Raw genomic sequence first — 26,285 nt, 5'->3', positions numbered from 1 at the left:
AACCAGCCCCAGAAAGAATTCCTGTAGATGTCTTGTGCAGGCAAGCTTTCAAAACTTGAACAACATGGGTTTAACCTGTACAAATCCATGCACACAGGGATATTTTTTTCAATAAATGCAGTCAGGCACTGTAAATGTCTTTTCCTTGTGACTTTCTTAATAACATTTTCTTTTCTCTAGCTTAGTTTATTGTAAGATTCCAGCTCACAGTACGTATAACATACAAAATGCATGTTGATTGACTGTTTATGTCCTGGGTAAGGCTCTCTGTGAACAGCAGGCTATTAGTAGTTTTGTTTTTGTGGAGACAGAAGTTATACACGGATTCTGACTGTGTGGGGATTGGTGCCCCGAGCCCCAGCATTGTTGAGGGGTCCACTGTGTAACATTTCTTGATTTCGAACACTTCCCTACAGCCCCAATCTCCAAGGCACTCAGGTTTAGTAACTTCATCAAAAGCCTCTTGATCAGGCCAATTTGGACACGTCATAGTCTAGAAATAGCCAACACGGAATGGAGAGCATTAGACCACACCGTCGTTCAACAACATGTAAATATATCAAACCAAAGGAACCTTATGTTGCTATTAAAACCACAAAAGGTGCAGAAACAGAGAGTATCATGGAAAGAGTATTTATGAGAAAATGAGAAAATTAAACACTGATATGTAAACTATAAAATGTGAAACACCTGGGGCGCCTGGCTGGCTGGTGAGTTGGAAGAATGTATGAGTCTTGATCTCAGGGTGGGGAGTTCGAGCCCAAGTTGGGGGTAGAAATTACTTTAAAAAAATAAAAATAAAATGTAAGATGCCTAAGGTAGACAAAGACTAAGGGGAGTGTGTAAAAACAAAATAGTTATATTGGGTTGACAAAGATGATGTATTTCTTTTCCTTCTCATAGTGTTTTTTGATGTTTTGTCATAATAAGTAATATAACTGGAGGAGAAAAGAAATAAAAACCAAAACTTTCATGTGAAGAATATTTTTACAAACCCACTGAATAATGTGTACTTTGTGTTCATTAAAATGTGATTTGTTTTTTGAGTCTAACATTTACAGAATTGTGGAAGAGAACCTAAATTGTTTTTCTTGCCAATAAAATGTGGTTGGGGGTTGAGGGGATATTTTTCCATGGAGATGTATACAGAAGAACTCAATGCTGGTTTTCTTTTCTTCTTTCCAATCTTTGTCTTTCTTAGGGATCACCATAGGAGTCTTGGTTCGAGAATACGGCAAGCTCTCTAGTCTAGAGAAATTCTACTTCGCTTTTCCTGGGGAAATCCTAATGAGGATGCTGAAACTCATCATTTTGCCATTAATTATATCCAGCATGATTACAGGTACCTTGAGAAAACTGATGGTTCTCTGTGATTATTTAAGGAGCTGTCTGTTAAGTTGTTCTTTTCTAATTATGGGAAATATTGAAATGCATTTGAGCATCACATGCACACACACATACTCCTTACTTGGAAAGTGTATATTTGCTTGAGTGGAAATATTTCATTACTCACAGGGTGGCGTGGCTCTGCCTAGGGCCCTGTCCACCACTGCTCGAATCTTCATTTGGCCATCAGTGTGGTGTCTTGGGGTGGAAGATGCCATTTTCAAACATATTATAAATAAAATTCTACCCAGGGCACAGGACATTAAAAAAAAAAAACAAAAACCTGCCTACATATTTGGTCACTGAAATGTCAGCCAGTGTCCCCAGGCGAAATGTGGGTGTCAGTTTTTTTTTTTGTTTTGTTCTGTTTTTAAAGATTTCATTTATTTATTTGACAGACAGAGATCACAGGCAGGCAGAGAGGCAGGCAGAGAGAGGAAGGGAAGCAGGCTCCCCGCTGAGCAGAGAGCCCGATGTAGGGCTCGATCCCAGGACCCTGGGATCATGACCTGAGCCGAAGGCAGAGGCTTTAACCCGCTGAGCCACCCAGGCGCCCCTGGGTGTCAGTTTTGATGTTGTTTTGAGTAGTTCACTCATCTGTTTCCCAACTACCACCATGCCCCGCCCCAACCTCTATGAGCCTGCCCTCTTGAGTCTCTCTGCCTTCCTCACTCCTCTTCCACGGCTCCATATGCCTGCCCTGAAAACTCACAGCCACACACTGTGGGAAACGTTTAAGGATGGGTTTACACCATATTTTGAAAGCCTAGTATTTTAAAATCCGAACTTGTGACCCAGTTGGGTTTGGAAATGCTTCTTCCCTTCATGGTCACTGTGTGGCAAATTCCCTTTAAAAAGCAAGCTTCCCTCTGGAGGTAGAAATTAATTTGGCTTACAAAAATGTCATTGGTCTGAATGTGGTAAGCTTCGCAGTGCATTCTGTAGTTTCTTGTGCTTATCTTAATTCTGCCACTAAGTAAAATGTGGCCTGATGGTCACTAGTATGGTCAGGTTGAAAAATCAAGGTTTTCCATAATCATGCAATTAGGATTCTTGGCATGTCCTCTTCTAGAATCCACCCCCCCCAAAACCCTGCTACCACTAGAAAGACTTGGGGCTGATATATGTGGAGTTCTGGACGTTGGCTCAGGAAAGGGAGGGTGGATGTCAGGATCTGCTGTACTCAGCAGCCGAGTTGCTTGAAAAGCTGTAGATTTGGCTGTTGAACTTCCCAAGTGCCAAACTCCAGTCAGACTAGAATCCCCTGGGAGCTTTGTCCTTAAATGGTCTTGGTCTTCTTGGCTTATTACAAGCCTGAAAAGAACATTTCATTATTTTTATGTATATATTTAATATGCTTCGAAACACCTGGTCTCTGTTAGACCCTGCAACCTGGGGGCCAAATCAGTAGGCCAGTGCTTTAGACCATGTACGATTTATCTGTTCGACTTTAAATTAGCAGAAGCGTTTAAAATTTGGAAGATTTCATGTAAGCACCCAGATTTCCAGGTTCCTCTGAAAAGAATTGAGATCAGGAAACACTGGACCCGTGTCCCTCCACGGACCAACCAAGATGGCTATTCTGTTTAGTTGAAGCAAATACATTGGAGGATCCCATGGCCCCCTACCTCTCCCTAGCCCCTGATACCCCGTCCACTGCCTTCGTTTACATTTTCTCCTGGCCCCGTAGCTGTTGGCTTTATAATCCCAGAGCATTTTCTCCACATCAAGATTCTAAATCTTTTCTTAGGCTCCTTTGAGAACATGATGAAAGCTTTGGACTCTCTCCCAAGAAAAATGTTCACGGTTGTATGTACAATACCATATTTTGCATGCAGTTGTACAAGGTACATAAATCACTTCACCAATTCCATTTAAAACTGGGGCCTATGGCGGGGGGCACCTGAGTGTCTCAGTTGGTTGAGCTCTAATTCTTGCTTTTGGCTCAGGTTATGATCTCAGGGTCATGGGATTGAGCCCCACAGCAGACTCCGTGCCGCTGAGTATGGAGCCTGCTTGGGAGTCTCTCTCCGCCCCTCCCCTGCTCGCTCACACTTTCTCCCTCTTAAAGATAAAAAGATAGATAAAATAAACAAATAAATAAAACTTAGGCCTATGGCAGAATGTATGGAAAGTTGATCCAAATTAGGCAGCAAATTCAAAACTTGTGCATTTAACCAGGTTTTAGAAGAAAAGGTAAAAATGCATGTACGAATATGCTCATATAATATCAGATGTTGAAATATGTACCACTCTTGGCAGCCAGTAACTGGTGGTGTTTTTACAGTCTGGGTTTTGTGTGCTAGTTCAGCCTTGCAGATAATCTAGGAGAATAATTTGCAACCATCAGCACTCTGCTCACATAGCCCAGCTGCCTTCTAGAGCGGTAGCACAGGTCTGGACATTTCTACATTTTTTTCTTTAGCAAAACCCCCAGCAGGGAAATAGGAGTAAGAGGGAGACCGAAACCGCTACCCAAAGGGACGTGAATAAAACAGTCTGGGAACAGTGATGCCATGTTCCTGATTTAAATTGTCAGTTTAAAGGGGAAACATAATATTACTAGTGTTGGCAAGGGTGTGGGAAAGCAGGCTCATTCATACCTTGTCGATTATTAACTGGAACAAGCTTTTGGGCGTGCAGCTTGGAACATATCCTGATCTCTCCCCACTTGGTAATTGGACTTCTCGGAATTTCTTGTAAATAGTCAGAGATCTGTTCAAAGATTTAGGTACAACAATGTTCATGGTAGCATATTTTTTATAATGGTGGTGAATTATAAGCAATCTAAATGTACGTTTTACCCCCAAGTTATGATTCTCTGCAACCGTTAGAAACCTTGTTTTGGAAACATTTAATGACATGTGGTTATATCCTCACACGGTATAAATAAGGAAGATAAAAATAAATTATACAACAGGATGCTGTGTACAATCCAAAATTTATTAAAATTTATGTGCATTTTTAAATGTTGGGACACACACCAAACAGTTAATGATGGTTAGATCGGGGTAGTAAGGAAACATGACTCATTGTGCTTTCTTTACATTTTCAAGGCAAACACGTGTGTGTTATTTTTGTTTGTTTGGTTTTGTATTTTCTTTCTCTCTTCCTCCCTCTCTCTCTTTCTCCCCGTCTCCCTCTTTCTTTCTTTTTTAAGAAAAAAAAAGGGGGCGGTGCCTGGGTGACTCAGTGGGTTAAGCATCTGCCTTTGGCTCAGGTCATGATCTTGGGGTCCTGGGATCGAGTCCCCACATTGGGCCCCTTGCTCAGTGGGGAGTCTGCTTCTTCCTCTGTCTCTCCCCATGTTCATGCTCTTGCTTGCTCTCTCTGTCTCTCTCTCTCTCTCTCTCACATGCTCCCTCTTCTTCTCAAATAAAAAAGAAAGAAAGAAAGAAAAAAGAGTGGTATGGGTTCTGCTCTGTGCTCCTCCCGCTGAGCCTCTGGCAGAGTCCCGCTCCCCTCCTCCCCGGCTGTGCTCCCAGGCTCCTGTAGCTCCTCACCACCTTTTCCCTGGTGCCCCATCCACCCCCAAACCCTGCAGGGGTCCTCAGCCTCCCTCCCCCACCCAGCAGGGAGCCAGCAGGGGAGAGCACAGGACTCCTATGGAAATACGAAAGAAGAGCCCTTTTTACATCCAAATACCTTTATAAACCCAGCAGATCAATAACTTATTTTATACACTTACTAGGACAAAGGAAGATGGATGTTGGAAGATGGGGAGAGTGAAACGAGTGCCCTTAGCATACACAAATTAGAAATAGAAATAAAAATTGAGACCTGCGACTAGTAAACTGTGGTTCTGCATAAAGGAAACTCTCTTGACGAATTAACAAAGAGGGGGGAAAAAACCCTCTGCCATCAAAGCCTCAGCTGACATAAAAATACATAATTTATAGCTATTTTTTTTTTAAACAGAAGGAGGCTTCTTCATGTGACAAAGAGGGTAAGATGTCACATTAATCGGGGAAATTTGAATATAGGCTGGGTGTTAGATGGTATCAAGAAATTGTTGATAAATTTTCTTAGTGGGGGTGATGGCAGTTAGTTACATAAGAAAATGTCCTTTTTGATGTGTATGGAATTATGTAGGGATAAGATGACAGAATGTTTAGAATTTAGTTAGGGTAAAAAAAGAGAAGGCAGAGTAGACAAAATCTCAAGACATTTTCAGAGACAGGCAGTGTAGGCACTAACAGAATCCTTCCCCTAATTTACTTCCTGAGGGATACACCTGTGATGATCAGACTGTTAACATTTAGGTTTCTAAGCTGTATTTATAGCAGACCACCAGGAGAGTAGCAAGGGAAGTGGCGTATGCAGGTGCCCGAGGACTGTGGCTCTGGAAAATCCTGGTCCAGGTCTCACCAACCACTGAGTTTAAATTCAGAGAACGTTTTCCTTGATACACAAATGATGATGACTTGAGCCTCCTAGGACCAGCGTGGGAAAAGCAATGGCCCCTCAACGGTCGCTTCCAGAGGTTCCTTGAGCATCTTTCCAAGATGGCGCCCCAGCTATGCTCAGGCAGAGTTCCCCATCTCTTCCACTCTAGCCTCTCTGCCCCCACCACCTGGGCCAGAAGTGCTCTGCCAGGCACAGCTGCACCCCTGCCCCGGTGTCTCCTGCACCTGCCCCTCTGACCCTGAGGACTTACCCCTGTGCCCCTCTAGCCTAAAACAGGAATGAGAACATAATTCTTCATAGCATAGCTGAGCCCAGGTTGTTCCTTGGAACAAAGCTTTATGAAAGGTTGGGGAGTGAAAGTAGGGGAAACACCAGTAGTTATACCAGGTGCTCCCCAGTGAAGGTCTTCTGAGAGTCCCAGGGTCTTAAGAGGGCTGCCCCTTTGCTTAGCTGCCAGCCTCGTCCTTCCTCCACATGACGATGTTCCAGACATTGCCTTGCCCCCAGCCTCACCCCTTGACACTAGGTTTTGAAAAGGACAGATTTCACCATCACGCAGTGATAGTGAGTGTCCTTGTCCAGGGGAAACCTCTCCCTGGGAGGACCACCATCAAGCAATATCCACTTTGGAGGAAACCCTCCTCACGGCTGCAGAGGAATGGTCTGCCTTGGGGACCCCATCAGGAGACTCACACTGGAATTCGTGCCATTAGTGCCTGCTGGGTGGGGGCACAGCCGCCCAACTCGCAAGACTTGGGAGTCTGTCCAGGCTGGGCTGTGCTGAGTCTGTGCCAACTCTTGTGCACGGTTCCTCCCGGGAGCAAGATGCTTATTCCTGCCCATTCCTATGTCACTTCACGCTGGATTTCTACACACGCTGACCCTCAAGAAACCACAGCAGTGTGCAGCGGTCCGCTCCAAATCCAGACCAAGCCAAGGAAACTCCCTCCTTTCCCCCCGCCCCAAGACCCTGAGTCCCGGGGTGCTAGTACTGCTTTCACCTCCTGAACAAATCACATAACAAACGTAAGACCTTGGTAGGAAACACTTGCATTCTGTTTACTGAGGACCTTCCTATTTTGGGAAGAGCACTGGCCGGGTACTGGATTAACATTGGTGGGGAGCTTCTTCAAGGAGAAATGTAAGACTCCACCCTTCAAAGATTTTTTTTTTAAATTGCTTCAAATTTTAAATTATTGTCACTTCAACATCTACATGAGGATTTCCAAATTTAGGGGGCTTGACCTCAACTCTAAGGCCAGAGGTTTTCCAGTGCTTTTTAACCAAGAAAATAAGTCGTATAGAGGCTTAGGCAGTTGGTCTTTTAGCAAGCAGGGGTTTGCAAACGTTCTTTGTAAAGGAACAGATAGTGAGTGTTTTAAGTTTTTCAAGCCAGACGGTCTCTGTCCAGCTTCCCCATTGGCTGTCACCGGAAAGCAGTCGCAAGCAACGTGTAAGTGATGGGCATAGCCGTTTGCCAATAAAGTTTGTGTTTGCGATGATGGGAGGCCAGCCAGTAGCTGGTCAAGATGGCAGACAAGAGCGGCACCTGAGTGGCTCAGTGGGTTAAGGTCATGATCCTGGGGTGCTGGGGTCAAGCCCTGCATCGGGCTCTCAGCTCAGCAGGAGCCTGCTTCCCCACCCCTATCCCCCGCTTACCTCTCTGCCTACTTGTGATCTCTCTCTGTCAAATAAAGAAATAAAATCTTTTTTTAAAAAGATTTTTTATTTATTTGACAGAGAGAGATCACAAGTAGGCAGAGAGGCGGCGGTGGGGGAGGGAAGCAGGCTCCCTGCAGAGCAGAGAGCCCGACGCAGGGCTTGATCCCAGGACCCCGGGATCATGACTTGAGCCGAAGGCAGAGGCCTTAACCCACTGAGCCACCCAGGCGCCCCAAGAAATAAAATCTTTTAAAAAAAATGACAGACAAGACTAGTTTGAACTCTCAAGATACAGGTTAGTTGAGGTGGAATTATGTGGCAAAAATAAACCAACACAGCAAACAGCTACTACTCGTATCAAGCAATGAGTATAAATGCCTCAAAGAGACACTGAGGAAGGGAGAAGTCAGTCAAGGTTGTTGGAGGTGCCTGTTTTCTCAGGAAGCGATGACGCATTTGGGTCGTGTGGGCTAGGGAAGGCATTTTTTTTTAAAGCTATGTATTCATTTACTCCTCAGCCACTGGGTACTTGGGTACTACTCCGTGTCCTCCAGTGGAAAGAATGGTGCCGTGTGCCCCCTGAACCAGGGTTCGGTAGAATTCAACATTTCTTAACCCCAACAGTGTGAAAACAGACAAAGAGAAAGCCCCTGGTGAGGTGCCTGCTACCCACCTGTTCGCGGAGCCCAGGAGTCCACGAGTTCCCTCGTGGGCAAGAAGGTAGAAGGGTGGGAGACACAGGTATCACTTGGTTGTACCTCTCGCCCGAGGAAGCTAAGAGCATTTGAGGTCAACTTTAGCTGGTGGCGGCACAGGTGGGGTTGGGGGAGTATGTGTGCTTTTCTGGAAACATTGGTAGGTTTTTTTGTAGTTTTATCTCTAGAAAAACTGTCATTCCCGGGTGGCCTGTAACCTTAAAACTCCATGCTGGGGAAGGCAGGGTCGTAGCCTGAAACCATGCAACCAAGACGGAAACTCTTGCCTCATATGCAACATCTGTAACCACTGGGCTCTGCCTGAATTGAAGAGCTGTTTTTTAACTTTCCCCAGCCTCAATGGAGAACCGAGAAAATAAGATGAACTAAGCAGCTTTGCACTCATGAATTAAACATTTCCCTAAGATCATCGGGAAATTTGCGTTGAGTTAGGACACAGCTCTTGAAGCCAGAGGACTTATTATATTAATTTGATGTCTACGATACCTTTTCGGCAAAGAGGAAAGGGGCACCTAGTGTATAAAGAGTGGAGATCCCACGATGAACGTGCCACTTACCACAGCGAGCAAATGAAAAGTGGCAAGAGAGAAACGGGCCCTGCTTCAGCCTCATTCTGAGACAGTGAAGCCCTGAGAATCAGCCAGGGACAAGCTTTAGTTTCTGCCGACGCCATGACTCCACTGGCTCACAGCTCCGTTCGACTGTAAATTAGCCTGATTTTGTTTCTTTTTTAAAAAAGGAGTGAAAAACTATGCAGGGACTGTGATACACCTTCTATGTGTTGAATGCATGGACCTGGGATACCACTCATTCATTCACTCACTCATTTACTCATTCATTCACTCACTCATTCATTCACTCATTCATTCATTCATTCCTTCATTCACTTATTCATTCACTCATTCGTTCATTCACTCATTCGTTCATTCCATCTTCAACATCCCAGGCTCTGTGCTAGGCACACATGACAAAGATGAGTCCTGTTCTAGCAAGAAAGATGCGGTGTGATAAGTGCCTTGTGCGAATGAGGATGGTGGAGGGGACGCTGGGATGGAGTTTTCAAGAGAAGATCAGAATCCATCCGATGAAGGGAGCAGAGACTCCAGGCAGGAGAAAACAACAGATGGCATGGCATCCCTCAAAGAGGACAGTGAGACTTCGAGTGGAACTCTGGAGACACGGGGAAGAGGAGTGGGGATGGAAGGGTACACATGTGCCTTCATCAGGTGTCTGTCTAGGCATGGGGAAGCAAGTGACAGTGGTGACCGCCCCCCGGGCTGTTCTCTGCAAAGCAACACCCTGAATGGGAAGTATTGTTTTGTTTTATTTTATTCATATTTAAATTTTAATTCAATTAATTAACATGTAATGTAGTATTGGTTTCAGAGGTACAGGTCTGTGATTCGTCAGTCTTATACAATTCCCAGAACTCATTCCATCACCTGCCCTCCTTAATGCCCATCACCCAGTTATCCCCTCCCCCCCAGCAACCCTCAGTTTGTTTCCTATGATTAAGAGTCTCTTATGGTTTGTCTCCCTCTCGGGTTTCATCTTGTTTTATTTTTTTCCTCTCTTCCCCTATGATCCTCTGTTTTGTTTCTTAAATTCCACATATCAGTGAGACCACAGGTAGGGAAAAAAAGAAAATAAAAAAATTCAATGACACTTGTTAAAGGTGGTAAGGCAGACGTCATCCCAGACCATCGTGACAGGTGTGAGGACCGCTGCGATGGGATTCTGCAGTGGGGAAGGGGAAAGAGATGGGGCTCAACTCTGAATACAGCATCAGCAAGCGAGAACTGATCTTCAAGGAGCAGGAGAGGGGGGATCAGTGGATGGAAAATTACTGAGAGAAACCATCAGAGGAAAGGGGGGATTCTGGCTAAACCAACCTAGTAGGATTCTTGCTGAAGGCAGGCCAGGGCGATGGTGGAAAATGGGGGGCCTGATTAGGGATGCAGAGTGATCAAATACTGGGTTTGGTTAAACGACTTAGGAAAGTTTTTACGAAAACTAGATGATTTTGCAGGAAAATACACAGATGGATTTAGGAGAAGGTCCAGAAGCCTGACAAAATGTGGTCAAACAAAAACCTTTGTCGGTATGAATCACCGGGGCAGGAGAGTCTAGTGGTGAAGCGAACAGACCAAGGAACCAGACTGCCCAGGTTTGAATCCCAGCTCTGCCACTTGCTAGCTGGGAAACCCTGACAAGTTACTTAACTTGTCCTCAACTGTGAAATAGGATAAATATTAATACTCTGTCGTGATATTCCTGATATCATCAGAAGTTTCTAGAAAGTCCCTGTGTTGGCATCAGAAGCTACAGAGCCAGTATCAGAATTGAGCCATACAGATGCAAGTACACACAATGCATTCGTTCTGGAAAGGAAAACGTTATAAAAAAGACTTACTCTTCGTAAGATACTAGATTGTAAAGTTCACCATATAAGTGATAAGCATATAAGTGGCTTCTACCCAGAATCCTGAGCTACCGATTTTACAGGATAAGGACAAGCAAAAAGAGAGCTCAATAATAATTAGGTTGTGGTTAATAAAAAGAGAGAGAAGCTTCACTGAACTGTTAGCTGTCCTGATGTCAAAGCATTCCTATGGACTTTGAAGAGAATGGCTGAGTTCCTCACATCCTCTAAGGTGTGTTTCATGCTCCTACTGAATCATAAGCCTCCCATAAAAGCTCTGGGGTCTTCTGAAAAGTGAGGCCCAACTATAAATAGCACCAAGATCTGTGGTATTGAAAAAAAATAATTAAAAATATTGCAAACTGCTCCCTGAATGGCTGAAGACCAGGAGACCGGCCAGCTTCTTCTTGACACACTTTGAACATCAAATGAAGAGGCTGCAAAGTGACCTTTAGTGGGTCCTGTGCAAGGACCGATTTATTTTGTTAACTTCACAGAATAGTCTAAGGTGGTGATATACCTATTTTTAGGGAGTTCTTTGTATTTATGCCTCCAAGAAAAGTAGATGTGATGGGCAAGCCGTGCCCGGGAATGTATTTTGCATGCTCCTGTCTGCCTTCTCTCTTTCCCTGTTACATCCCAGGGGTATTAATCAGGCAGCAGAGATGTGTCTGTGCTCTGGAATTGCGAGGTGAGGTTGTATCCAGCCTTGTTTTCCCTGTGGAATGAACTTGTTCATTTAACCCTCTTAGCAACCCAAGGAAGTCGTAAGGTAGGGGAAACCTTATCTCCATCTTCAGAGATGAGGACAGTTCCAAGGACTGTTCAAGATCACGCAGATCATAAAAGCAGCACCTGGGACTGGTGCAGAGTCTCCAGTTCTATTCTGGAACATTCTGCCATCCAGGGAGCAGAGACTGAGGGAGGGGTCTGCGGCAGGGAACTATAACTAGGTGACTCATTCTACCGCCACATTTAAGTCAACCTCCTTCTACATGCTGACACTAGGTGTGCATGGGTGAACATGCAGACTTCTGGGTCTCCTGGCCTCCGTGCTGCTCGCTATAGTCTAGTGTGAAAGACAGCTGGTAAATAATGAGCCCATTGATGCAACTTGTGAAACGTGGTAAGAGCAGGGTGCCAGGTGAGGAGAACAGAGGAGCCTGGTTCAGCCTGGTGACTCAGGGAAGGAGCCCCAGGAAGAGACTTGAACGTAGACAAGCCAAGAGCAGAGGGAAGGCAGTTGGCAAAGAAAGGAGTCCCTGAAAAGTGGGAGGGAGCTGGGTCTGCTCCGGGGCGAGGGCTGGGGGACAACCAAGCTGGAAGGTATCACAGCCTGGGGGGGGGGGGGGGGGTTGCAGGTCTCTTCAGCCAGGATGAGGATTCGCTAGTTTGTCGTCCGTGCCGTTGGAGGTCATACCAGAATGTGATGGATGCTTTTAAAGCATCTCCTTAGTGCTAGTGTGATGAAGGAATACAGGAGGATTCTGGGAAAAAAGAGAGGGAATGAATGAGCTAATACTTGCTAGTGCCTTCCGGTGACTATTTTGTGCAGGAATAATGGGGGCTACTTGCCAGTACAGTTAAGGTCTAGGCCCTGTACTAGGTGTGTTGTAGATACTGTTTCTAATCTCCTCAGCAGCTGTGCATCTAGAGGTGGCGCTGTCCTGCATGGCCGCCGTTACCCACGTGTGACATTCATGAGCGTTAGGCAAGCGAAAACTCCCAGTCACACCAGCCACATTTCAAGCGCTCATTGGCTGCACGTACCTTCTGGCTACGACATCAGACCGCAGGAATAGCATTTCCATCATCCCGGAAGTTTTTTGAGGCAGTGCTGGTCTGGATTTGGTAGCACATGACTAGAGCCAGCCGGACACAGTGGTTAAGCATTTGGCCTTTGGGGTCGAATCTGGGTTGGGATCCCAGCCTCACCCCAGTATGGAGCGTGAAAGAAGGCGACACCCTTCACCTGCCATCATCGCCCGCTACACGGTGTGTATGTCATCATCATTTTTATTATAATTATCATCAGCATGTTTGCTGTGATTGGCAGGTAGGGGGTGTAGGGCTTCCAGACGGACATTTTATCTTCACATGAAATTCAGTCATGTTTCTGTTACTTACGGAGGTTTTCAAAGATGAGGCTGTTTTCTTGCTTCTGTTCCCAGCCTCTGCGGTGGTCACCACCTCTCTCCTCAGCACCATGTTATGAATCCAAGAACCTGGACGTGGGGGCGAGCTCTGCCCCCGATCGGGGATGACTGGAGAGGTAGAAGGGTAACTCTAGAGGTCGAATGTAGAGGACGATGGTTGGTTTGAACACATTTCTGATCTACCCAGAAGAAGTGAAGGACAGAAGTAGATTTGAGGAATGAGAAAGCCCTCTCGAAAGTCATACAAGACAGGTGCTGTACTCCAGCAGAGAGGAGCTGGCTGGCTGCTTTGGGGGATGAATTTGCTTCCGGTATTTCCACCCAGAATCTCATTATTACAAAGCCTTTCGTTACCAGCTGGGTCCTGGAATAGAAGTAGGGGCACCAGCCCATGGCCAGATCATTAAGACAAATTAAGACATATTAATATACGCTGGAAACAAAACAATTACCTACATAGATTTAATTTGTTTCCCTGCTGGAGGAAACCCCTGAGAGGGCGCAAAACATGTACCCAAGAACAGCTCTGCAGCTCCCCTGCGAGCTTGGCACTCGTCAGCCCCCTAGGGGCTGAGAGCCGCTGAAATGAGACTTCTGCCCAAGGGTGGTTCGTCTGAAAACAAATCCTCTCTTGGACCAGGATTACGTGAACCTGCTGATACAGGTGACCTGGAGTTTTGTTAAATTGGTGATTTTCCTTTTTTTTTTTTATCACCTTATTGATATAGTTATTTTGACTGTTTATGAAGATAATGCCCAGAGCTCTAAAATAGGATATTAGAGCACATTTTCTATTCACATTTAAAGTTAGCAAATTTACATATTTGTATTATTGTTTGCGCTTTTCTTTTTCTTTTTAGATTTTATTTATTTATCTGAGAGGGAGAGAGAGTGAACGAGACAGTGCAAACAGAGGGAGGCGCAGAGGGAGAGGGAGAAGCAGACTCCCCACCGAGCCAGGAGCCTGGCTCGAGGCTCAGACCTGAGAGCATGACCTGAGCAGACGCTCAACCGATTGAGCCACCCAGGAACCCATCTGCTCTTTTTTTGAGAGACTGAAGTGGAATATGAGATAGTTCCTTCATTTCTGAGTTGGGGCCTTCATTGTCTCTTGATTTTTTGTTGTTATCGCTGTTGTCATTTCTTGCCCGAGTCATGATTTTTTTTTTAAGATTTTATTTACTTATTTGACAGACAGACAGATCACAAGTAGGCAGAGAGGCAGGCAGAGAGAGAGGTGGAGGCAGGCTCCCTGCAGAGCAGAGAGCCTGATGCGGGGCTTGATCCCAGGACCCTGGGATCATGACCTGAGCTGAAGGCAGAGGCTTAACCCACTGAGCCACCCAGGTGCCCCAGAGTCATGATTTTTAATTGTCTCACCATGAGGAGAAGACAGCCTTCTCACCACACCCAGGTGCATTTTTCCTAGAGAGAGACAATGGAATCTGTCATCGGAGTTCCTCTAGGCTGTGTCTGGGACAATAGGCCCATAGCACTAGGCGATGGCACACTCTTGTCCCCGGCTTGGCAAACCGGCCCTTACAACATCCTGGGGTGGTCACCAACGAGGCCAGAGTCCCTTCTCTCAAAATAGTAGCCTACAGAGGCACAGTCCCCAGCTGGGAGGAACTGCATGTTTACAGGGAGAGATGATTTCTTCTGTCATCATGATGACGACGATAGCTTCCTTACAGAATATGTACAATTATATGTGAGAAGCATAACCCCCAGTCGCTTTTAAAAAGGGACCTTTTATAGTGTCAGGAGTGAATATACGAGCTACCTTGTATATTCCTTGCGTGCTGGTAGCCGACAGGTTTATGGCCTTTCCTTGGGGCTGCCCTGCACATCAGGCTTTGCTCACAGCTATGGGACCTCTCACGCGGGCGGAAGATGCAGTGACTTTCTATGATGATCATTTGACTCAGTTGGTTCTCATTTTGGAAATCGGGCAGGGTAGGGTCTGAAACCTTCAAATGACAGCTTTGCTGAAAGGTGTTTGGCTGCTTCTTCACTTCCCCGTCTTGTCCAAGGAGCGACATCATTTGGCTCACTTTAGAGAAGCATCTTTCCTGGAGGTCAAGGGTTTCTAGCAAGAAGGGATGTTGCCTCCCACCTCTACAACTCTTCTCGGCACTCTGGACAACCCTTCCAGTCCCAGGCGACAGTCAGTCATTTGATAGGCCACCAAAGGCCATTTGAGTCTGCAGCTAACACTGTGGCCAGAAGTCTCTTAAATTGGAAATTTGTAAATTGGAAATCTCTGTTTATATCCTACCTCTGGAAAATGGATATTTTAAGTTGTCTCACAGAGCCATACATGATAAGGTTGTTCACGTAGAAGCAGTTTAAAAATCACAGAAAGAAGAAAATGTGCTAGCCAGGAAAAATAATGAAATTGCGGGGATTGATTATGGAGGTTGGCTCCAAGACTCTCCAAAGCTCCGGCAGTAAGTGGATTATTAAATACATTATGGTTCGGTCACATGACAAGATTATATAGCTACTAAACTTACCCTCAGAGGTTATTTATAACAAGAAAATTCTTGCAATACCGTATGAATAAGAGAGGATTAAAAACTATAGAACTGGACTCTTTGGTGGCTCAGTGGTTGAGCCTCTGCCTTCGGCTCGGGTCATGGTCTCACGGTCCTGGGATCGAGCCCTGCATCAGGCTCTCCATTCAGTAGGGAGCCTGCTTCCCCCCTCTCTCTGCCTGCCTCTCTACCTACTTGTGATCTCCCTGTCAAATAAATAAATAAAAATCTTAAAAAAAAAAAAACAACTATAGAATTAGCTATGTTTAAAAAAAAAAAAAAAAAAAAAAATCAAGAAAAAATACCGGCAGGAAGTTCACCAGCATGTCAGCTATGGGTGATGAGACGGAGTGGTTTTTGTTTTCCTTCTTTCAGAGTATTATAATGAACATCTCTTACTTTCATAACCACACACAAAAGTTATCTTTTTGGTTGATTCTGAGCTTCCTGACGGAGAAAGGCAGAAGGGCAAACAGTCACGAGTTTTATGATGTTCATTATGTGAGGACAGTCTCCATGCTCCAAGATCAAATTTTCTGGACCCTGAATTCCAGAAGGGCTTTATCCTGAGGGCTGTGGGGTGATGGGACATACAAAGTTTGATGAAGTTCTTCGAGCAGGTGTGGGAGGGGAGGGCTCCTGTCTCTGACCAGGCAGCGGGGTGAGCGGCTCACGGCTATGGGACCCTCCTTCTGTCTCCATTCCCTATGGGCCTTTTGAAGGGTTTCCTTTGCCCGTTGCGTCTTATCCAGACGGCATGTGAGATAGGCCTGGCAGGTGCAGAGGACAGCTCTCACGCTTTGTTTCACAGCCTGCGGGTTGAATGACCTCCAGTGCTGGAAATGGCTTCTTTTAAAAACTAATGTAACTTGACTTCTCCCCCCCCCACTCCCCGCAGGTGTAGCTGCACTGGATTCCAGTGTATCTGGGAAAATTGGTCTGCGTGCTGTCGTCTATTATTTCTGTACCACCATCATCGCTGTAATTCTAGGTAAAATCTATTTCGATTACCTTATTCCTCTGTATAATGGTGACTCGTCCTTTAAAGGTATCTGGGCTTTTTTTAATGCATTTTTTTTTTTAATTCAAAAAGTAGTTTTGTCAAACCACCATGAAGCCTTTGGGCTTAAAGTCTACCCAGCACCTTTTCTATAAAGAAAATACAGGACCGACTGAAGTTTAGCCGTGGGCCTTATTCACGTTCCTGGGTGACAGTCCTGTGCCTCACCAGGTTCACTGGGTAGAAGGAGGTGAAGCCGAGAGCTTATATAATCTGTAAACGGAGTGATTCGTCAGCAGTAGTGGAGTTGAGTGTAATTGTGAAATATTTCCAAAACGATGCCATTGCAGTGCGTTTCAGATTTCACGTGGTACTCAGAGTAGAAATTCCACTTCAAAAAGGGAGAAAGTTCTAATAAGGGAATATCGCTGCTCTTGTGCCTTTGGCATTCTTTTGTGAAGAAAGTGCTGTCCGTCCTTCGTGACCTAACGTTTTTAAGGCTGCCCGAGCAGGAAGAGAGGCTGGAGCGTACTCAGATGTTGCGGCTGGCGTGATCCTGGTCCTCTGCTTTAATGGACTGGTAGGACGTGGAGAGGTTGGTCGTGTGAGGCAGGGCACCTGGGAGGGCCCGAACCCTGCCTTAAACCAAAGCCACCTCTCCTCATGAGGTTCCTGAGGGAGGGAGACATGAAGGGGAAAGCTAGTGTATGTCTCTCTAGCAACCCTGAGAGGGAAGAAGGAACCACACGCACCATGGTCCTTGGACTCGCCCACTGACTCCCCTCACTGGTAAAACTGACCTGCTCAGCATCCTGACATCCTGCCTCCGTGGACTGGCATCCCCCTCCAGTCAAGCAGTTTCTCATGCCATGATCTGCTCTCCAGCCTCCCACCTTTGGACACCTCAAAGGACAGGAACCCATTACCTCCAGGGGCCAAAATGGCGCTCTCAGAAACTCCCTGTTTAGACAGTTCCTTACAGCAAGAACTCTCTCTCCCTGTAACACCTATTTGCCCTCACTCCATCCCCCCAGAGTCACAGGAAATGCGACTTTTCCTAACCCTGAACGTTTTTTTGGATTAGACAGCAGCTTTTCAGATTTTTGAAGGCTTGGGATATGGAAGAAAGATAAGGCATGTTCTGTAGGCACCTCAGGAAAATAACTAGCATGTGTGGGCAAAAATTACATAAAAATATTGAATGGGTGCCCTGAGCTGGAAATCACCCTCACCCAGCCCCTGCCTAGGCTGACTTCCTAAGCTAAAGAAAAGAAAATAGAAAATTCTCAGGTGTTTCCAGAAGCAATTCTGGAATGCATCTCTTCATTTAAAAGGGGGGGGGGGGCGGAATTTCTTCTGCTTAATTTAAATGGAAGAGTAATTAAGGCCACTGCTGAGGCCCCGGATGGGGTTCAGCCTCTTGGCTGGACCTCGGAGTCTCCTTCCAGTATTGCCTGCTTCCACCATGCCTCCTGGTTCTAAGAAGGATGCACTGTTGGGGGTCAGGGGCAGGTGTTCTGGAAGGTTCTGAATGCTCGGTGATACTCTCCTTGGCCACAGGCATCGTGCTGGTGGTGAGCATCAAGCCTGGCGTGTCCCAGAAAGTAGACGAGATTGACAGGAGAGGCAGCAGCCCCGAAGTCAGCACAGTGGACGCCATGTTGGATCTGATCAGGTGAGTGTCCTCCCAGCCGGGCCGTCCGTGGCCCTGCCGCCTCTGATGCTGCCGTCACATGGGACCCACGGGTGCTCTGAGGCTCTGCTCTCGCTGGTTTCTTGAATCATTGTGTTTGTTCACTGAGCCCTGTGTCCCAAACTTACGTATCTGGGCCTGCTTGCCAGACTGTGTGGGTCCAAGAGCGGTTGAGAGAAACAGGCTCCTCCGTCTGGATTCAGGATGGACAGAGCTGCAGAAAGTATACACTTGTTGCATTAAGATGCTGGGCTGAGTGGGGGATGGGATCCGTTCTAAAGGACACGTGAAGAAACACACTTTTTAATTACATAGGAGAAACCCTTTTATCAGAAGCGATCAGGGCTGGAAATTGGTCAGTTAATTTTAAGATATCAGTTAAAGCAAAAAAAAAAAAAAATGACACAGCTATGCCTGACATATTTTGTTGACACCTATCATTTAAATGGCATTTATTTGCCGACCTCTGACATAGGCCAAGGTCTCTCCTTCGAGTGTGTCAGGTGATTATAATTTCGTATCATTTCTCTCGCACCTGCTGTCCTTACAAAGGCATCATGTACGGTTTCCAAGCTCAGTTTCCATGAAGGAGAGCAACAAAACCCTTAGAAACGGCTAACCAAGCTGCGTGCCGGTTTTTCTTTCCATTTCAGTGGCCCTCCCAAACCTAATTTAACCACAGAAAGCTTAATCCTGTGCTTTGGCCGAGTTTCCAGGCGTGGAGTTTAGAGTTGATAAAAACCACACCTTCTGATTGCTAGTCCTGTTTCACCCATTCACATCATTCGTAATTCAGTGACTGTCTACTGATGTCCGCAGTTGGCGTAAAGACGTTGGGAGCAAATGCGGTGGCCTCAGGAAGCATGCGCTCCCGTCGACGAGCGCAGAGGGTGCAGGACATTAAAGACATCCCTGGGCGGTGAGCGTCCGCCTGCCAGTGCTGTGTGGCACGGAGCACAGCACGCGTAGACTTACTCTCATCAGCTAAGGGATGGTGGCTGGAGAGTGATGGTGGCTGGAGAGAGCTTTCTGGACTGGGTTGAAGCTCGGCGGGAGGGACAGAATCTTTATCGGAAGAAGTATTTGCAAAGGAGAGGCCAGAAAAGATACCAGGGTACTGATGCTGTGTTCTCCTCGTGTTCACCAATGTATTGAGTGTGACAGAAACAAATAACAGAAAACAAAACACTTGTGCCTTAACGTGACACTGCTTTTCATGTCTCCAACAGGAATATGTTCCCTGAGAATCTTGTCCAAGCCTGTTTTCAGCAGGTAATCCTAATGGCTTTTGCCTCCAGACGGCTCCCCTCTTTGCTTGACCCATTCGAGATTTTTATGTCCTGCTGCGACCCAGGAACTGGAATGCGCCCACCCCAAATGGCAGGAACTGTACCTGTGACTATGCAGGCGGAGCCGTTGCAGGTGGCTTCTCTGCTCTGTGCCTCTGGTCTTCCAGGCCCCAGGGAAGTCCCTGTTGCAACGGACCCAGGCTCCCTTTCCCTGTTTTTGGAGAACCCCGTGGTATTTGCAAAGAAGCTTGGATCGTCTGCCAGTTAAACACCCTGCAGAAACAGCCCCGGCGCCTCTCCGTCCTCCCGCATGAAGGAGAGCAGTATCTGACACACACGGGGGCTTCGCGCGCCTGCTGTCCGGTCTTTTCCTCAATCCTCGCACGCCCGTTGCCGGCCCGCCCCGTGGCCGTGTAACAAAGCCCTGATTTTTGCCTCTAGGACAGCTTCGCGGTCTCTTCACTCATATCCTTGCTTCCCTTCTCTCTTGTTTATCTGTGCACTTGAAGACAGCAGAGTCTGTCCCAAAATGCTGAATTCATTTACATAAATTATACCAGCAGAGCCCTCTGTGTACACCAACAAGAGTGGCCGTGAGCTTGCTCCCTGCCAACCCCCATGAGGCACAGAACCACCTCCATTTCAAGGTTCGGCCTCGGGGGGTCATTTGTAAGGTTCTCGAGGTCGGCAGAGCCTGGCAGGACTGACACGGATGCCCGGCGTGATGGTATATGAGCTCTTTTTTCAGCCTCCCTGCGGAAGCTCGGCAGAACGCCCCAAAGCTGAAGGAAGGGAATTCAACAGAAATGTCCCTCGTGGCCTGGCCCTAAAGGGGTTTTTGATTTGGGAACAACCATTTAGTTCTTGTATTAAAGCCATGGTGACTGCACTCATCAAAGTAATGAGGCGTTTCTCCCAGATTAATAATGATGAAGGAGTAAACAGAGAAACAAAATGAGCGGCAGGATCCCCGTAATGTCTGTTAAAGCAAATGAAACCTATACTTTCTTCCCCATTATCGCTCTGTTAATTTGCCCCTTATTATGAAAGAGAACGTTCTGACATCGTTGAATGGTGGCTGTGGGAATCGGGGTTTGGATCTCGTGGCCTCGCCTTCGCTTCCAGAGCCTCGCGGGAGCCCAGAGAGGCGACAGGGGCAGAAGGCTACCGTGGTACTTATTTAGCCCAACTGACATATTCCTGTGGTTTAGGCTCAGATGCTTGAAAAACGCTTATTTTGTTTGTTTCTCTGGTCTCTTTCCTCCCCCTCCAACATGCAGTATAAAACCAAGCGTGAAGAAGTGAATGCTCCCAGTGAGCCAGGGACGAACATGACAGACACACCTGTCACAGCCATCATGACAACTGCCATTTCCAAGGTACATCGTCGCCTACACCCCTTCCCCAGTAGGCAGGGTGAGCTGAAAACAGGCAGGAGATGGAAATACAGTCAGTCCTCACTACTTGTGAATTCTTCTACCCTCTAAAATGTATTTGTAACCCCCAAAATCAACACGAAGCTCTCACGTTGTTCACAGAAACACAGGGAGTTGTGAGAAGTTCCAATCACCCAACACACGCGCTCCCAGCTGAGGGCGAGCAGGGCCAAGCTCTGCCTTCTTCTTTTTTTCTCTAAGTAGGCTCCATGCCCAGTGTGGGGCTTGAACTCATGACCCTGAGCTTAAGAGTCACCTGCTCCACCGACTGAGCCAACCAGGTGCCCCAGGCACTGGCTTCTTGTTTCAGCTTTCTTACTGTAAACCAGTGTCCTTTTAGGGGTGTGTTTATGCCATAGTTTTTTTCACATTTTTGTGCTTTTTCATGATGATTTCACTGTTTGAGATGTCCCCCCACGCATCGTGCTGCAGTGCTGTGTGTGGTTCTCAGGGCAAGAAGGCTGTGACGGGCCAGACAGAAGACACCTGTGCCTTCGGTCGGCCTCACTCAGGCCTGACAGTGTCGGGGTGGGGTTGTTGAGAGCGGCTGGGATTTCAGCAGTAGAGAAGAGACCACCGTATGGGCATGAAGTAGTTCCTCCCTAGTCCTGTGGTAGATTCTGCCAAACGCTCCCTGCCTCCACACAGGAAGAAAAGATTTAAGGAACAAGTGTTTGGGAGACTTAGGAATGCAAGTCCGATAGAGCGAGGTGGCCTCCTGCTTCATCCTGCGGAATCCTTAAGTCCTCCGCCTGGCCCAGTGGCCCTCCACGTCCGGGCGCCTCCCTGGTTCCCCAGCTCCCCTCCCGGATGCCCTCTCTATCCCATCCTGACCCACCTCCTTGGTTTCTCCTTCTTTCCACCTTTGCACGTGATTCCACCAAGAGTTTTGTGAACGGCCCCCATGAGCTAGACCCCGCTGGGCACTGGGAGGCCAGTGGTGCAGACAGGTGTGGCCTCTGCCCTTACGTGACAAGCATTGCAACCGGGAAGAGCAGGCTACTGGGGGGCATTCAACACAGAGGGTTAAATTAGTTTGGGGGCCATAAAGGAAGAGTAGGAACTCTCCAGGCACGGTAGGGCAGGCCCAGGGCATGATGACTTTTGCCTCTCCTTACATCATTTTTCTGGAAAATGCTTCCATCTCCTGCCCGTCTGCTGGCGAGGTTGCGCTTTCCCCAACCCCACGGCCCCAGGTCCGTCTCTGCCTGATGCCCGCCGCTGTGGCTTGGCGTGCAGTTCGGGAGGCACCGTATTGCTCTCAGGGGTCTGTTTTCCCTACGGTTAATCTTATCTATCGAGCTGTATTTCTAAGACTTATCCTGTAGCCAGTGCAGTTAGCACACTCTCGCGGCTCGATAAATCCGTGTTTGAGCATATCAGGTTATAAGTAAAAAATGACGGGCACGCCAGGAGCTTATCAACCATTTATAATACTTTATAAGGCTGACTTGTGCTGCTCCAATTATGTTATCTCCCTGTGAAATCTCTCAGAAAATCTCATGCAGCCCTACTCGGAGTAAGTTTTTTCCCAGCATCTCTCACGCTGTTCTTACCCACGATAAGGGGAAGAAACGGTTCACAGTAGCAGCCGTTTGGGTAATATTTACATCTCTAAAGTCCTGTTGGCCACCCAGTTAGAGGCAGTAAAGAAGGTTTCTGTGCATCACTATCAGATAGATAACCTAAAAATGTTCACCCTGGCAAATAATTTGAGCTTCCTGCATTCTTAAGTCCTATCTTTTTCACGCAGACTCCAAAGTTGCTAGTAGTTAAAATAACCCCTGAAAAGTGCCTTGATTCTAAAGTTCTTATTAAAAATGTAAGACATCCCAGAATAAGAATACTTCAAAAGAAATCTTCAAGTTTGGGTTTTTTGAGAAAGCGGAAAAAAAAAATCACTTTACGCTTCTGTGGCAGAAGATGGGAGCAATAGGAACTCGATACACGTGTAGGTGGTTTGTTGTTGTTTGTTTTCTCCCCGAGTATTGTTGACTCTGACTGGTGGACTACTAGTTTGTTATGTTTGGCTATCATAGCTTCTCATTTCGGGGCCTCTGCCTTCCAGCAAAATTAGAATCACGCATCAGTATATTCTCTTGGTTTTGATCCACAGAACAAAACAAAGGAATACAAAGTCGTAGGCATGTATTCGGACGGCATAAATGTCCTGGGCTTGATTGTCTTCTGCCTTGTCTTTGGACTTGTCATTGGAAAGATGGGAGAAAAAGGACAGATTCTGGTGGATTTCTTCAATGCTCTGAGTGACGCAACCATGAAAATCGTTCAGATCATTATGTGGTGAGCAGATGCTGGTGAATGCCATCTTGCTTCTTCTTACAGTTGTCCCCTCAAAATTAGAATAGAGGGGCCTGCGCTTCTCCACTGACCTCCCCTAGGAAGGAGGAACGCGGAATGCCGAGACACTGGAGTGTTCAGGAATTCTACGTATCACTTAGGCATGAGTTCACCGATAAGAATCTGAGTGTCAGCCGTTGTCTGTTCTCCCAAAGCCCCTGGTCAGCTTGCTCCCAACCGACATTTGTCTAAGAAATAACTCTTAAAATAGTGACTTGAAGGGGTTCCTGGCACATCGAAACCCAAAGTGCTCTCCTCGTTGGGCCCAGATGTGATATTCAAAATACTTCCCATTGTATTTTGTTTCCATCCAAATGAAACCGCCATTTGGATGAGAACACACCAGCCACACTGCCTGAGTCCCTGCCCTGTCCCTGGAGGTGCCAACAAGTCCACCTTTGCGAGGTGATCTCTGCCCCCATTTATGTCTTACTGAGTTGACCCGACATTATTTACTGTCAAGTGTAGACACCGACAGTGACGCAAAGGCTCTAGCAACTTCAACCACTTACTCCCACTGAACCTCAGCTTCTTCCTGTGTAAAAAAAGGATAATAAAAGTCTGCCCCTTGGGTTGGGAGAAGTACATTAGGGGAAATGATGCATGTCAAATACTTAACCCAATACAAGGCACGCAAATAGAGCTGCACAAACAGAGCCATTCTGAGCACTTCCACGACTAATGGCATTGCTCTGTTGCTGATATGACTACCTGGGAGACAAGATGACTGAGGCTAGAAAGAGCGTGGTGCCATCTATGGAGGGTCAGGCAAAAATGAGACCTGCAGATGGGACCATTGGCAGGACGTCCGTGCCCCGGGAGCACGGTGCAGATAGGCAGCTATTCAACCACACGTGCTTGCCAAGTTCGCTCATCTAAGGTAGCTTGGGTGAGTAGAATTTAAAGTGCATGCACAGGCGCTAAATCCTGGCACCAGTGTGGTCCACCAGGACCGGAGGCTGAAACCTTAGCCTCCCTGTGGACCCGATGCTCCTCCCAGCTGAGGGCACGCACCAAGCCAAAGTACATGCCCTGGCTTGTTTCCTCCCCAGCAGTCCCACCTCGAGAAGACACCTGATGACGAAGTGTCTTTGCTGTGCTTATGTTCTAGCTACATGCCACTTGGCATTTTGTTCCTGATTGCTGGGAAGATCATAGAAGTTGAAGACTGGGAAATATTCCGCAAGCTGGGCCTTTACATGGCCACCGTCCTGAGTGGGTATGTCAGACTCGGGAGAGGAAGCAGGAACTGTGTTTGAGCCACTGGATCACTGAGAAGCAGCGTTCCAGTTTTAACTGGTTTCTCCCATGTGCCAAGGAAGATGGGGTTCAGAGATAAGAGAGCGGGTTGGGTGGGGGTTGGCCTTTAGCAGCTGTACTGGGGGAGGATCACACTGTGCTAATTGCCAGATCTTGGCAGAACAGCCTGGACCATGGTTTATTGCTGCCTTTATTTGTTGTTAAAACCCTTCATTGGAACAAGCAAAACCCACTGGAAGCCTCTCTTGGCATTCACTTCTTCAAGGATGGAAACTCACCAAACTCGTAGGAATAGCCCACGAGGACCCCAGTCCCGAGAAAGAAATCAGGCAGGGCCTGAATGCAATGAGACTTGAGCAAGTAGGAGCGTGTGGCTGGTTGGTTCCAAACCCACTGGTGGGGCTGGGCACTGCTACCGCGCCCTGCACCACCCGAGTGTCAGAAAGGATGCCGGGAAAGTCTTCAGGCTGGGAAGAAGTGGGTAAAGCAGGGAGGCAGCAGGTCGTCTGCATATTCATTGCAGCCCATTATTGGTTCCTTGAGGGGAGGTAGGGTGAGATAATTTAGGAATGGTGCCCCTGGATATCTAGCAGGGACAGGATACGTCACACATGCTAAGAAATATGGACGAAGGGAATGAATAAACCACCCACATTTCCACAGGTCAGTGCTCCCAAACACCCGCTTTGGGCAGGGAGCTCACCTGTTGGGAGTGCAAGTGCCCTGGGGAATCCATCTGTGTTTACCAAAAGCACAGCCCTTCCAGCCAACAAGCAGCAGCCTGGGTGTCTACAGCATCTAATCCCAGGGCCATAGTGGTATGGCCAGAGCCTGTGTCCCTGCAGTGATTTGGCTGATGTTTATTATGCTTATTATTATTATTAAAATGAGTCATTTTATGACACATTTCTGCTGGTTTCCGTTTGTCCTACCTGGGTTTCTAACAGAAAACTAAATTTCTCCTAGTTCTTAGCCATGTCTGCTATCTAGAAGACCCTCATGACGGACCTTCAGGATCTGTATTTTCAATGGCCTCATTTCTTCTTATTTTAGCTTTGACTAACTGATCTGTAAACTCTTACATGGCACCTGCTGGATTGGTCTCATTTTTTAAGCCCCCTGTTTTACATAACCTGTATAGTCCTACATGAAACAAGGAGTCGTTTTGGAAGGCAGGAATAACAAAGAAAAGGAGGTCAGTCCTGAGGTATGCCTGTAGGAAAGCAGGGACTCACCCCTTCCTGGCCTTCTTGGAGGGTGGGCACCATCCAGCAGGACAGCAGTGTGGTCCAGGGAACAGGGGGTGCTGGGTGTAGGATGAGGGCTTTTGGTAGCAATGAGTGTGGAGCCACAGAGCTACCAAGGAAACAGGGGTCCAATCCACCTGTGAAGGTGAGGGAAGGCTTCCTGGAGGAGAGGGACCTTTTGCTGAGTCTTAGAAGAGTGATAAGTATTCAGCAGCAGAAGGAAGTGAAAGCTCGTTAGCACCTGTTGCAGGAAGAGCACGTACAGGGCTTGGCAGTGTGACATACGTGTTCTGTGAGCTCCAAAATGTGGATTCAGCTACTGGCTTCACCACTTTGAAAAGCTACTTCATTTGCTAAGTGAGTCTCCTCATACTCATTGGTGGATATATGGAGACATATGCCCTTGCCCTACTTCTCATTTTCTCTTGGGTCATTATGAAAATCCAGTGATCTATCATGAATTTTTAAAAAGCTGTTTGGAAAAAGGGGTTACTGTGAGGAGGTGGTGCCCTCTACGAACCTGCTTCTCTTTCTTGTTTACAGGCTCGCGATCCACTCCATTGTCATTCTCCCACTCATCTACTTCATAGTCGTACGGAAGAACCCTTTCCGATTCGCCATGGGAATGGCTCAGGCTCTCCTGACGGCTCTCATGATCTCTTCCAGGTGAACAGAGGAGGGGTGTCTGGGAGAAGTCTCTGGGCCATGCCTTGTCA

The 26,285-nt window shown here is 47.0% G+C and overlaps 1 protein-coding gene across 1 annotated transcript in view; it reads left to right on the top strand.

Moving 5' to 3' along the window:
• The window catches only part of LOC111153579 (solute carrier family 1 member 1), a 76,920-nt gene that overhangs the window by 39,420 nt on the left and 11,215 nt on the right, over positions 1-26,285 (top strand). The window contains exons 2-9 of the mRNA XM_022512702.1: positions 1,202-1,342; positions 16,185-16,277; positions 17,847-17,961; positions 19,209-19,251; positions 20,549-20,647; positions 22,821-23,005; positions 24,174-24,281; positions 26,113-26,235. Of these exons, the coding sequence (XP_022368410.1) occupies positions 1,202-1,342; positions 16,185-16,277; positions 17,847-17,961; positions 19,209-19,251; positions 20,549-20,647; positions 22,821-23,005; positions 24,174-24,281; positions 26,113-26,235 (907 nt within the window). The remainder of the gene's footprint in view (positions 1-1,201; positions 1,343-16,184; positions 16,278-17,846; positions 17,962-19,208; positions 19,252-20,548; positions 20,648-22,820; positions 23,006-24,173; positions 24,282-26,112; positions 26,236-26,285) is intronic.

The sequence above is a fragment of the Enhydra lutris genome, unplaced genomic scaffold (assembly GCF_002288905.1).
Source record: "Enhydra lutris kenyoni isolate GAN:26980312 unplaced genomic scaffold, ASM228890v2 scaffoldscaffold33, whole genome shotgun sequence".
NCBI classification, from domain to species: domain Eukaryota; kingdom Metazoa; phylum Chordata; class Mammalia; order Carnivora; family Mustelidae; genus Enhydra; species Enhydra lutris.
This window is presented reverse-complemented; position numbering and strand designations above follow the sequence as displayed.